Below are 14,588 nucleotides of genomic sequence, written 5' to 3'. Positions count from 1 at the left end.
AACACCCACCTACAGCCCATAGGTCGAACTTCCTTTGGTTTAGGCACCATCTCCCAAGTTTGATTCTTTTCCAAAGCTCTCATCTCTTCTTGCATTACTTGGGTCCAATTTTGATCCTTTAATGCCTCACAAACTATTTTAAGAATGACAATGGAATCAAAAGAGGACAAGAAGCTTACGTTCCTTGATGAGAGTCGGTGGTAAGAAATATAGTTGGCCAAGGGATGTTATGTACAACTTTTAATCCCTTATCAAATAGTAATAGGTAAGTCCAAATCATTAGGAACAGGATTATAAGAAATTTACGAGTGAGATAATTCAATACCTGGACTAGAAACAAATGTTAGCCCATGTTGAGGGTTCGAAATGGGCTAAGACCTTCTCTTGAGGACATAGGGAGAGCCTTTAAACTTGATAGGGGATGGCAGCAATGGCAATGGATGTGCTCCTTGTTTTGGCATGTCTTGCTCGCCTGAGCTAGGAGATGCAAGAATAGGTGAGCCAAGTTCATGTTGAGAAATTGCGTTTGTCTCTGGCTATATCGAAGGAGACAAATCTAAAGTAGGAAGATCACCCTAGTCACCATTACTAACAGTAGTCTCCCCTTGGGGTGGAACTCATCGCCTGTTTAAGAGCTTTGAAAGCATGTTCAACTTCTTCGGGCCATCCAAATTGGCCTTTCTTCAACAAATTGGTGAGTGGTCGAGCCAAGAGGCCATAATTGCAAACAATTTTCTGTAGTAACCTGAGACCTAAAAATCCACGCAATTCTGAAACATTAGTAGGTCTAGGCCAATTTAGCATTGCCTTGATTTTTCCTTGATCAACTTTTACTCCCCGAGAAGTAATAATATGGCCCAAGTATTCTAACTCCTGTTGCCCAAATGCACATTTACTGATTTTAATGAAGAATTGGTGATGCCTCAATATTTCAAAAGTTGTTTTAACATGTTCAAGATGCATGGTCCAATTGGGGCAATATATCAAAATGTCATAGAAAAAAACTAATACAAATTTGCGAAGGTTGGGGCGAAAAATGGAATTCATAATGGCTTAAAATGTAGATGGGGCATTACAAAGACCGAAAGGCATGACTAAATATTCATAATGGCCATTATGAATACGAAATGCAGTTTTAGGAACATCTCTTGGATGCATTCATATCTAATGGTAACCAGCTTTTAGGTCAAGTTTTGTAAAGTTAGTTGCACCATGAAGTTCATCTAACATATCTTCAACCGTAGGGATGGGAAATCAGTCTTTGATGGTCATAGCATTAAGGGCTCTATAATCGGTATAAAAGCGCCATGTGCCATCTTTCTTTTTAACCAATAAAACAGGAGATGAAAAGGGGCTGGTGCTTGATCTTAAATCCCCAATTTTAGCATGTCATGAACTTGTTTTTCAATTTCAGCTTTTTGAAAATAGGCATACTTGTAGGGTCTTACATTGATGGGCTCGGTTCCTTCTTTGAGAAGAATGCAGTGATCTACTTCCCTTGTTGGAGGTAATTGTTTTGGCTCTTGGAAAATATCATCAAACGATTCCAATAGCCGCTGCATATCTGGATGGCCAGCTGCTGTTGCGATTTTTCCCAAAGGTTGTACACAAACGGCAAACATGGAACTCACTTGCCTGAGTTCCTTCAAAACTGCTTTCAAGGATGCAACTTGAATGGGTTGTTTATTGGTCCCTTATAGCCTTTTGAGATTGATTCTGCCATTGGAACTCCATAGTCATCTCCTTTCAATTACACACCACAGTCCCAAGTTGTTCTAGCCATTGCACGCCTAGTACCAAGTCCAACCCAGTTAATGGTAAAGAGTAGAGTGTAAGGGAAAAAGAAATACCCTGAAGTAGGATTTGCACATGCTCAAATCTCCCTTGGCATTTTAATGGACTTTCGTTGGCTACTCTCACATTGAAAGGCTCGATGGGGATAATTGGCAGTTGTAACAAGCTGGCTATCTTCTCATTGATGAAGTTGTGGGTAGAGCCACTATCAATAAGCACCATGACTTCGTATTGTCCAATTCTCGCCGACACTCTCATGGTTTTAGAGGTTGCCACCCTATTAAGGCATGTAAAGAAATTTCAGGTTCAAGTTGAAACCCAGTTGGTGCTTCCTCTATTTCACCCCAGTCTGCCTCTTCCTTCAAGGTGTCCCCTTCTAGCAATAGAATGTGTGGACTACATTTATGTCCTATAGTAAACTTTTCATCACAGTTAAAACAAAGGCCTTGAGCTCGCCTTTTTTTCATTTCCTCCGAAGACAGGCGGTTCATTGGAGATGCTGGTTTTGTTTTTGTTGGAGCTGGTAGCTCTAACAATGCTCGATTGAATGGTGGTGGCCGTGTGATCTTTAGTTGACGAGTTACCTGCTCATCTCACATGCGAGCAAGGTTGATTACCTCCTTTAGAGACTCTAGCTTAAACATTTGTATGCTATCAGATATTTCTAGTTTGAGCCCTCCCATGAAAGTCCCCATCAATGCCTTCTGTGTCCATCGTTGCATACGGTTTCCCAGTTTTTCAAATTCCTTTTGGTAGTCCCGTAGTGAGCCAACCTGTTTTATTCACAATAATGCGTCATCAAAGTCTTCGCACTCGGTAGGTCCAAATTGTGCCCACAACTCTTCCTCAAAATCAGCCCATGTCACCACTTTCTCTTCTTCGTTGTAAGTTCGGCGTAGCCATTGCCACCATTGATTAACTTCTCCTTCAAGGTGGAATGAAGCCAATGATACTTTTTGTGCTTCTGTGGTGCCTTGATATTCGAAAAATTGGTTAACACAATTGAACCATTCTGTTGGGTCATCACCCAAATACCTTGGAAACTCAAGCTTAGCTATCTTAGAGGAGATCATCGATCTGCCTCCTTCCATACCTTCTCTATTCTCTTCCTTGTTACTACTAGATTGGCCGTTGCGGTCATCGGTACTACTGGACCCTGTTTTATTGGTAAGCAACACCGCAGACAGCTTGTTAATGGTTTCTTCTATATGGCGCAATCTTTCAGCTACGCCACTTTCCATTCTACTCATTCCATCTTGGAGTCCCCGTAGCCCAATCTCTAAATTTTCAATTCTTTCTTTGTTGGATGTCATTGTAGTCACGGCTCTGATACCAATAATAAGCCCCAATCAAAGCTTGATTACAATTGTAAGTAGATAGAATTCTCTTAGGGTGAGAATAAACCACAAAATTTGGATGAAAATATTTGCTGCCCTTCTTATTGAATCTGATAGAATTTAAATACATAAAGTTTAACTGCTTCTCCTAAACTTAAGATTACGATTGCTACAAATAAGGAAACAACTACTTATTGTTTACATATGGAAAATAAATAGCTAATATATACAATGATGTGAACGTGGGCCAACAACCTGGACTAAGTCTTTGGCAGCACATTACATGTACCTTGGATTTCTAACAGGAACACGTTGCGAACGTCTGGGCCTATCAGATGAGCTAGAAGAAACCCTGGAGCCAAGAGCTATCCTAGATAGGAGGGTGATCTATCAAGGTGCAATGTCGCTGACCAAAGTACTAGTCTAATGGTCATAGCTACTGCTCGACCACACCACTTGGGAGTACCTACCGAAGCTGCTAAAGTAATTCCCCAAAGCTACAAGCCTACTTTAAAATTCTTGAGGACAAGAATTGGCTTTGAAGGGTGGGGAGTGTCACGACCTGAGGGTCTTATTGTAATTTTTCTGAAAATTCAAATGTATGGTGGGAGCCAATAGAGTTGTTAGTTGCTATTAGCCTTACTATTCTACCCCTTGGTTTAGCTATAACAGCAGGGAAGAGAATATATAAGGCCTAGCCACACGAGGATGGGAATTCATTGAGTGAAATAAAATTGAATTCTTTCCCTCCCAAATTCTCTCTGCCTCCAACATTCTCTCTATCTTTCTCTCCATTCTCTCTCCTTTCTCATTTAATTGTTCTATAAGTGCAAGCCTCATCCCCGAGGCTTGATAGAACTGCATGAAGTAGAACGCGGACCGAAGGAGAAGCGAGAGGGAGTTCGAAACAGGGGATCAGGTGTATCTTTGACTAAGGTATAGCCACCTAAAGTCAATTTCTCGAGGGAAGGTCACTAAACTTAGCCCCAAGTATTATGGACCATTCCCTATTGAGGCTAGAATCGGGAAGGTAGCCTATCGATTGAAGCTTCCCCCAGGGTCACAAATTCACCCTATTTTTCATGTTTCACTCTTAAAAAAGTCGGTGGGAGCTCAACCAACGAGTTCAATGCTACCAGCCCTTCCCAAGGAGGTCAGCGCAAGGACCGAACCAGAGGCTGTTGTCGATAGGCGGGTGATATACAAGCACGGGGTGCCACTCATCCAGGTATTGGTCAAATGGCGAGGGCACACTTCGAAAGACAGTACGTGGGAATACCTTCCGGAATTCCTCAATCAGTTTCCACAAGTGGCCAGCCTCCTTAGCATTTCTCGAGGACTAGAAATGGCTAATGGAGGGGGAGTTGTCACGAAATGACTGGTCATTTCCGCATTTAATTCCTTTGCATTTTTAAATTCCAGCACTACTATTCGGTAGCAGCTGGTAGGGTGATACACTGCCATTTTGAATGTTTAGGCGTTAGCTAAATTAAGGTGGTGAACGGCTGGGTAGGAAGAAGACAAAAGGGAATATAGTTTGTTAGGAGTTGTACCAGGTGCAGGCCCACCTCTGACAGGGGAATATCCCCCAAATGGCCTATATATATCTGTACACCTCCATCGTGAGGGAATCATCATTGAGAATTATCAGAATCTGTTTCCTTCCTATTTCTCTCACTCTCTAAACCTCTCCTCTCAACTCTCTACTCTCTATTCTCCACTCTTACTCAGCCACTTTCCCTTCACGGAACTCTTACCGGAGAAGGATTAATTCCTTCCTCAAGAGTGGGGTTGTGACATAACCTTTTGGAGAACCCTAAGAGTATGCAACTCTTAGATAAAATATGCATAATGCCTAGGTACCTGTACCCTCTAGTAGAATAGATAAATTTGTAGAAGCATTTTAAGGATCCCTATAGACCTCTCAGGAATATGTAACTTAGTTAGCAAAAGTATTTTAGGCTCCTGTTCCCATCTTGATCACGTACTTAAACCATGAGATGATACATTTCTAATATTAAGGGCAATTTTGATGTCTCCGCCTTCTTAGTGTTTTTCCCCTTTTCTGAAAATTGATCCTCCAGCCTCTTAAGATTTACTTGAATTAATCTATTCTTACCCTCCATTGGTCATCAGCCTTAAAACCTAAGGAAAATTACACACGACACTCCTAAGGTTTGGCGAAAAGACACAAACACAACTAACACATTAAAAATGACAGACCCCCTACTATTTAAAAAAAAGAGTAAAAAGACTATTTTGCCCCTCCAATCTTTCCCTTCCCCTCCTCTCTCCTTTGTTTCAAAACCTTCTCTCTCATTAGTCAACAACAACCCTATTGGCCAACAGGGAGATGAAATTCTGCTTGGCAAATGAAATTCTGCAACCCCATCACCAACATGGCCGTCAACAAGGAGATGGGATTCTGCATCCCCGTGGCAATAGGGTTGCAGCCATCACGATGGAGAGAGAGAGAGAGAGGGGGGGGGGGGGGGGGGGGGGGAAGAGAGAGGGAGAGTCTCTCTTTGGTTTGGTTCCACCATTGGATCAAGATTTAATTGCAGCAACCTCCCCCCCCCCCCCCCCCCCGCCCCCCCCCTCTCTCTCTCTCTCTCTCTCTCGGGGACCCAACATTGCTTGAGTTCCATATTGGAACCCCATGCTGCCAGAGAGAAACTGAGGGGGTGGGTGGCAGAGTGGGTCTTGTTGCACGAAAAAGGGCAAAGGGAGAGACAGATAGGATTGCATGGGTATTTTGGATATTTTTGAAAATTTAACAGCCATTATTCGATGGAAGGGGGAAAAGTGAAATGGGTTTGCTAAAGTTAAGGGTTGTCACTGTCATTTCTGATAACTCAAGGGTTTTCTGTTCTTTCGCCAAACCTCTAGGGTGCTTAGTGTAATTTACCCTAAAACCTACTATCAAACCTAGAACTACTTAAAAAATGACTTTTCCAGCCTTTGAATCTTCTTTTTTCTAATCCCAGAACTCTACCCTACCATTCCTAACATGGGCCCTTCACATTTGAGATTTGACCCTTAACCTTGCAGATAAACCACATCCTACTGATTACGCCATTTAGATTTCTCGTTTAAATCTCAATCTTAAAGAACATAACTTTGCAGCAGCAACCAATAACTATCCACACTTACATCCAAACTTCACGTGGAGACTGGAATAAGAATAACATCTAAGAATTTCCTTCATTACTGCAGTGCTGTAAAAGCCAAGCTAGTAAGAACTTCGTCAAATGGGAAGGAGAATTCCAGAAAACACAATCTTTTTCAAGTGACCAACAAAAGAAATCAAACTGAAAGAAAACTTATAGATTCAACAATTTAAACGTGTTGAACTTATATCACAAAATCAAGGGAGGATAGTTAAAGGGGAGAAATGCTTCCAACATCTATGTGACTATAAAACCCCCTTTAAAGTTGCAAAATTTATCGACTGCTACAAGACCAGGGTAGAAATGGCATGAATAACTATGCATCCAGAAGTTGAAAGTATGAGCATATTGTCACGACCCCAAGGATCCCCAAGACTATAATTGTCATTATAATAGTAGTTAGTTTGCATGCATTACTATATTGTACTCTAGGTTGCTGAGAATAGTTGTACTTCTCAGTTAAATAGGTTGGACCAGCCTATAAATAGGCCAAGATAGTTAGAGAATGTATGTTTGTATTGATAGTTGAATTTCAAACTTTCCCCCACATCAATTCATTCTGAAAGTTCCTCTCGTTTCCCTCTGATTTCTCTCCCTTTCTCTGCTCTGTCTGTAGCTCTCCCACATTTCTGCCCATTATTTCCCTCTTTTTGTTCAATTCTCCCTCCAATCCTTTCGGTTCTTGGTCCTAAGTCCCTCAGATTCTCCCAATTTCCAATCCAAACCCTAGGTACATGACAATTGGTATCAGAGCAGTCGTTTATCACTTTCTCCGCTCTGTTTGCAACTCTCCCTCATTTTTGCCTATTATTTCCCTCTTTTTGTTCAATTCTCCCTCAAATCCTTTATGTTCTTGGTCCTAATTCCCTCAGATTCTCCCAATTTCCAATCCAAACCCTAGGTTTAACCCTAGGTACATGAAACATATTTGAGATTTCTCATATTACGGTGGATGTGCGGTCATTTAACAAAAAATAATAATAATAAAAGAGGTTATACATCATTAAATCACAGTGGTGTCCATTAAAGATTAAGATATATAAATTGCGACCAAGATGGTTTAGACATGTCAAGAGAGGGCCAACAAACACCTTGTGAAAAGAGTACATGGAATGGAACTTATAGCAAATGAGATAAGAGAAAGACCAATGAAACTTGATAAAACTCCTAGGTATGTCATAGATAGCCTTACAGAAGTATTTTCATGAATCAGGATGACTGGCAAACACTAGAATAGATGTAGCTAATCTCACTTAATGAGGGTAAGGCTCCGCATCATTGTTGTTTAACTTAAATCACAAAAGCAAGCAATCCCTTACCAGTTACCACTAAACTACAATGATTAATTGAACAACTAGAGCTAAATAAATACATAATCAACTTGTCCAAAGAAGATAACAGTTCCATGGAGGTTGCATCATTCAAAAAGATGGGAACACAGAAACCAGATATACAATACAAACAGATGGCACACATACGAACACACAATCGTGTGACATAAGTTCATAAATTCAGTGATCCTACCTACCAAAAACTGAATGTCAGTAACATATACACATAATTTCAACCTTGTCACTTAAAAAAAGATTTAACACCAAGGCAAAATATATATGTTTTAAACTACCACCAAACAAAAAGAGAATCCTAGTTAAAACATAAATAGATCATGAGAAAGCAAAGACCACATACTGTAAAGGAAGGACCTTTCTATGTTTCATAGGTCAAGCATATAATTTATGAACTTTGCGAGGTCCAACAAAAAGTACATGTACAGAGTGTGAGTTAATAACCTATTCTTCACTAGTCTCTTTGCATGCCAAAAACTTTTCCATTCCACCATAAGAAAATTTTTTGGATACATTCATTTGATATCATCACAATAGAAATTTATTAGAAGCACTCAGCCACAGCTTTAAATAAAAGTAATCAGGAAAAGGGCATCTGGGGGGGGGGGGGGGAAAGAAATTAAACAAATTAGGCACGCTGCACGGATGTGAATAAGCAGTTAAATAAAAATCCAGTGATTAGAAATGATACCTATTGAATGAAAATCGATAGACTCGGCTACCGAATGTCTTTGAGAATCTGGAACAGCGATTGCTTCTTCAAATTTCAGTTTCATTACAGCTTTCTCACATTCCTTCAATTTCTTTGAAGCATCAGGATCATTTGGACAGATTTTCTTGACCTTAAAAAGTATAACATACTTTAGCACAGTGCCACAAATTTATGTTACAGAAGAGATGCATGGAACTTGCATACATTCATTTTCAAATGGCATCATATGGACACCAGGAAATAAAAATAATCCATCAGTGAAAGTGCATAAAGACAAGCTACCCACCCACAGGGACCCTGAATTTGTTTACAGATTGGCCTGGATAACATGGAAGGGTTTCACTTAGTTTGAATAAACACATAAACATTATTAGGTAAGGCTTCTAATAAGGACAATTATTTCAAAAACCAGAATTAGCCTAGAAACTCCAATTAAACCAAATGCACTCAACCTATTTTGTTGAAGAAACGTAGTGTTGTAATGGCAAATATGTTGCAGTAACCCAAAGATTCCAAGGCACGAAAACTCGCTTTCCTTAAGACTTTGTTTGTCCCAAAATACAATGCACAAGGGATCCAAACAAGCCTCCAAAATATAATGGAATCAAAAGTAATGTTTGTTGGTGAATGTGCAATTCTCGACAACAAACCCGAACACACGAAATTAATAACAAACATAAAAGGCTTTGTATTCTAATTCTGCAATAAAAGAATATAAAGAATTGATCTTTGAAGAAGAATAAGGAGAGAGAAACAATATGAATGATCAAGTGTTTTGATCTAAGAATACATCAATCTATTTATAGATAATGTTACAACCCATCACCAAAGGTACAACCCTTCACCAAAGGTTACAATCACTTATTTGTGTAAATAAAGTTTAAAACAAGTGAGATACAACCCTTCACTAAAGGTTACAACCATTCATATGTGTAAATAGAATTTAAAAGGTTACAACCATTCATATGTATAAATAGAATTCAAAACGAGTGAAAGATTACAACCTCTAGTTCCTTGACTTGGATCTCTTTCCAAACATGTCAACCACGTTACAATAAATTCTTTTTGAAAATCTCTCCAACATATTTTAGATCCAGCATCTCCACATGGGTTAAAAAAATGTATGTTAACCAGTAAAGATTGCTAATTCGCATGTTCTGAGATAACAAAAGTGCAATTCATGTAGTTGCTAATCCTCTTTTTGATTATCACTCTAGCCTTTTGCAGCTAAGATAATTCATGATGTCATCTTGTGAACTGTGAACTTGATCCCATACCAGTTCACTCCCATCTACTAGGGTAATTATCTTTATTCTATCCTTTTCTCCACGGGTCCTTGTTTCTGTTCCTCCTTTTATTTCTTAATGTATTTCCTCCTGAACAATTGTGAGAAAACTTGGTATTTTTCTATCCCACTTGATTACAATATATATAGAAGAAAGAAATCAATCAAATCCCTATAACTAAGGGAGAAAAAAAAGGAATCCTAATTTACATATATTAATCAATCCCAACAATTAAGATTGATTATAATCAATCCCATAAGATTGTGGGATAATTGATGATCAATCCCATAGATTGTGGGATTGATTATCCAACAAACTTTACAGCAAAGAATTCCAACACTCCCCCTCAAGCTGGGTTGTAAATATTTATCATACAAAGCTTGCAACTCATACCTTCAAAATGTGCCCTTAAAAGTGCTTTAGTTAGGATATCGGCAGTCTGTAAATTAGAAGGAATGTAAACAGGGTTGATTACATCCCTTTCTATTTTTTCCTCTAATGAAATGCCGATCTATTTCCACATGCTTTGTTCAATCATGATGAACTGGATTTTTGGCAATATTGATGGAAAATTGACTATCACGTAGTAGTTGGATTGATCCATCAGAAGGTATCTTCAATTCGACTAATACCCTTTTCACCCAAATTCCTTCACAAATACCGTGAGCCATAGCTCGAAATTCCACTTTTGCACTACTCCTAGCTACCACAACTTGCTTTTTACTTATCCATATTGTTAGATTTCCCCAAACATAGATACAATATCTAGAAGTGGATCATCTATCTGAGATTGAGCTTGCCCAATCTGCAACAGAATACAATTTTACTTTCCTACTTAAGTTCTTTCTGAATAGCAGTCCCTTTCCTGGAGTCATTTTCAAGTATCTCAAGATTATGTACACTGTTGTCATGTGTTCTTGATGTGAACGGTAAAGATGCAAAGGCAAGGGTTGTCCAAGAGCATGTAAGTCCAAATCTTGGGCCAATTACTCGTTCAAGGGCTAAACAATTTCAAAAGGAACTTGAGTTATTTACTAGGAAGACTCCAGCCCATTTGAAAAAATTAGAATTCAAAGTGAAGGAGTCAAAGCCCAAATTAATCACATTGCTCATTTGCTTAGAAGCCCAAGGATCAGAATGCAACCTAAGCACTCCATGATCAAGCCCAAGCAATCAGGCCATCTACCAGACCCAAGTCTTTTCAACAAGCCCAAGTCTCATAACTGATATCATGCATGATGTCACTCTTTCATTTGTCCTTTATATTTTAGGGTGTTTTGTCTTTCATGTATCATTGTATTTTATCATCATGATTTCCTTTGTCAAAAGTGACATGATGATGTTTTTTCTGCTTTATGCTTTTAGTGTGTCTTTTATTATCATTAGCCCCATTTTGTCAAAAGAAACAATCATGATTCTCTTTGTCAAAAGTGGCATGATGATGTTTTTTCTGCTTTGTGCTTTTGGTGTGTCTTTTATTATCATTAGCCCCATTTTGTCAAAAGAAACAATCATAATTCTCTTTGTCGAAAGTGGCATGATGATGTTTTTTCCTACTTTATGCTTTTGGTGTCTTTTATTATTATTAGCCCCCTTTTGTCAAAGAGGCAATAATGTTGTCTATCTTTAATTATTAGACTTGTCTTTAAGACTAGTATTTATATGTGTGATCTTGTAATGTTTTGGCATGAACATTTTTATGAAGAAAGTGCAAAGAGCATTTTTATCCTAATTCTTATCTAAGCAATTCATTTGTTTAGTGGCGAATTTACTTGATTCTTATCACTCTTCCTTCTTCTATCTTAAAGTGTGGCGAATCAAAACTAGTATTTTCTTGTTTGTGGCGAATTTTCTTATCAAACAAGGGGTGCTAGTATTTCTTTTGCATTTTAGGCACATTAGTTCTTTAGTAGAGTTGTTCATGAACTTGCTAACAACACTTACTGAGAATGTTATGTCAAGCCTAGTAAGTGAGAGCTAGATCAACTTCCCTACAAGTCTTTGATATCTTCCCTTCTCTACAGGAACACTGTCTTTATTTGAACCAAGTTTGGTAGTGTAGTCCATAGGTGTCTCTGCAGGTTTACACCCAAACATACATGTTTCTTTAAGAAGATCCAGTACATACTTTCTTTGAGAAATTGTAATGCCCTACTTAGACCTAGCCACTTCCATTCCCAAGAAGTATGTGAGTCTTCCTAGATCCTTGATCTAAAACTCTCTAACTAGAAATTCTTTAACTCTTGGAAACTCCTCAGCATAATCCCTTGTTAGAACTATATCATCAACATAGACAATAAACATGGAAATCAATCCATTTGAAGAATGTTTTACAAACATTGTGTGATCAAATTGTCTCGTATATACCCATTACTCTTCATAACACTGATAAATCTCTCAAACCAAGCTTGAGGTGATTGTTTTAGACCATAAAGTGACTTCTTTAGCAGACACATTTTGTTGTTGTTTGATGAGTTTTGTAGTCCCTAGGGAATGTCCATATAGACCTCCTCTTCTAGATTTCCGTTCAAGAACGCATTCTTAACATCTAGTTGATGGAGGGGCCAATCCAAATTTGTAGCAAGAGATAAGAGTACCCGAATAGTGTTGAGTTTTGCAATTGGAGCAAAGGTTTTCTCATAATCTATGCCATAGGTTTGAGTAAACCCCTTAGCTACCAATCGAGTCTTGTATCTCTTAATACTACCATCTTCCTTTGTTTTTATCGTGAAGATCCACTTGCACCCGATCAAGTTCTTTCCATGAGGCAAATCAATAATTTCCCCAAGTACCATTCTTCACCAAAGCATTAACTGCCTTCTTCCATTCTGGGATAGCCATGGCGTCTTGGATTGAATTAGGAATGGAGATAGAATTGATTTTGCTAGTGAATGCTGGGTAAGATGAAGATAGATCCTCATAACTCACATAATTGCCAATAGGGTGCAATAGCCTACTTCTGCATTCTCTCACCCATTTCCTGAGTGCAATGGGTAGGTTCTCATCGAAATTATCATGATCACTTAAACTAGTACCTATAGAATTTTCCTCCACGGTCTGTAAGTCAAATGTAGGGATTTTTACCTCAGGTTTAGATGCCAACAGTAATGGTGAATCTGCTAGTCTCTGATTCCTTCAGTTTTCCCCTTTTCCTATGATAGACACTTAACTTGGGACTGAAAGAATTAGTTGGTTTTGGTTCAGGTTCAATTTGGACACTTGGAGAAGGTGCAATTTCAAGTGGTGTGTAATTTATGTTATCTAAGAAAAATTGATATTCATGTTGACTCTTGACTAGAACTCTCTCCCTGAATATCAGTTTTGGGGTAATAGGGCTTTGATTCAAAGAATGTGACATCCATGGTGTGATAAAACCTTTGGTTGTCAGGACAAAAGCATTTGTAACCCTTTTGGTTGGGAGAGTACCCTATAAATATACATTTGGAGGATCAAAAGTCAAGTTTGGTTCTATGTTGTTGATGGATATGAACAAACACAGTACACCCAAATATCTTTGGAGGAAGAGAGGAAACTAGTCGACTTTGAGGGAACAGTTATAACCCGTGCCAATGACATACATGTGGGATGTTCCAAGCAAGGTGCCCGGCGCAATTCTTTGTTCCTTCTCTTTAGACTCTTATTTTGCTATTTCTAGAGATCAATGGCATCAAGAGTCTCAGCACTAGTAAGAGTGCTTGAGAGGCTGTCAATTGATTGAGTGTCATCCCCCAATCCCTTTTCCTCACTTTTTTCTTCCTTCGGCTTCTCCATTTTAAGGAACTCCTCTTTGTTGAAACTTCCATGATAGTCATCAAAGTATTCAGCGAGAAAACTATAATGATACTCCTTAGATAGTATCATTGCAAACTCTTGCAACTTCTCGCAAAACATACGGCCAAATTCCTCGCACTCTTCATGAATCCCATTGTTTGTTCCTTTGTCCCTTCGGCTAGACTCATTCTCAAACTTCTCTCCCCATGTTTGATTCTTTCGGCCAGACTGTTGCTTATCCTTGTTGTTGTCCACTGAAAATGCAGCCTTCTTTGGCTGCCATTGAAGCTCCATTCCAGCTGAAAATGAGGCATTCATCTGCTGCAATTGGGGCTCCAATGGTCTCCTACGTGCACTGCTTCCCAAGGCTTCACGAGCAGGACATCCCATTGAAAATGCAGCATCCTTCGGCTGCAATTGATGCTCCATTCCAACAGAAAAGGAAGAATTCTTCTGCTACAACTGAGACTCCAATGGTCTCAGATATGCACTGCTACCCATGGCCAAATTTTTACCAACAACGTACTTCGACGGCCAAGGAATGGGAGTTATATACATGCTTTTGTTTTGCATGTTGTAGCAGTTCCTAGACTCGCCTCAATTGCAACTCAAGAGTTGAGCACCCACTCCTCTTTGCCTTTCCATTTTGACCCAAAAATTTACAGCCAAAATCTACCTTAATGAAGTCGGATCGTAATTACCGCAAAGGAGCGCTACAAGTCACAACCCAAAATCCCCCATCCAAATTTGCCTTCAAAAATCCACTCCCAGTTGCTCCGAACCTTGCTAGAATCAGATACCGAAATTGCTGGACTTCTTAGCCGAGATCCAGGACCTATTCTGCCACCTTTAGAGCCACCAAGATCAGGTCGAAGGACTCGCCTGACCTGCTTCACCTCCAACGACAAACAAGAATTGCCAAACTTCCGCCAAACCAGCTTTGATCACCCTTCCAGAAAATCGACTGATGAGAATTGATTCTTGTTGCTTCAGTCGCTAGTTATGGGTCCGATTCTCTCTGGGTTAACTCTTACAGAATGGGCGAAATTCCTTTTCGATCAAGATGGGCAACTCGCTTCATCCATACGGTCAGAATTGCTTCTCGACCCAAAAATCATAGCACCACTGTGTGTTCGGATCCAGTGGCCACACCCACAGAATTCCGAACAGAA

The 14,588-nt window shown here is 39.3% G+C and overlaps 1 protein-coding gene across 2 annotated transcripts in view; it reads right to left on the bottom strand.

Annotated features, from left to right (window-relative positions):
- The window catches only part of LOC127791854 (serine/threonine-protein phosphatase 5), a 75,823-nt gene that overhangs the window by 39,934 nt on the left and 21,301 nt on the right, over nt 1-14,588 (bottom strand). For both annotated transcript variants that reach the window (XM_052321991.1, XM_052321992.1), the window contains exon 5: nt 8,339-8,489. In XM_052321991.1, coding sequence (XP_052177951.1) covers nt 8,339-8,489 — 151 coding nt within the window. The remainder of the gene's footprint in view (nt 1-8,338; nt 8,490-14,588) is intronic.

Source organism: Diospyros lotus, chromosome 15 (assembly GCF_014633365.1).
Source record: "Diospyros lotus cultivar Yz01 chromosome 15, ASM1463336v1, whole genome shotgun sequence".
In the NCBI taxonomy this organism is placed as follows: domain Eukaryota; kingdom Viridiplantae; phylum Streptophyta; class Magnoliopsida; order Ericales; family Ebenaceae; genus Diospyros; species Diospyros lotus.
The sequence above is the reverse complement of the archived record's forward strand: the minus strand, read 5'-3'. Positions and strand labels throughout refer to the sequence as shown.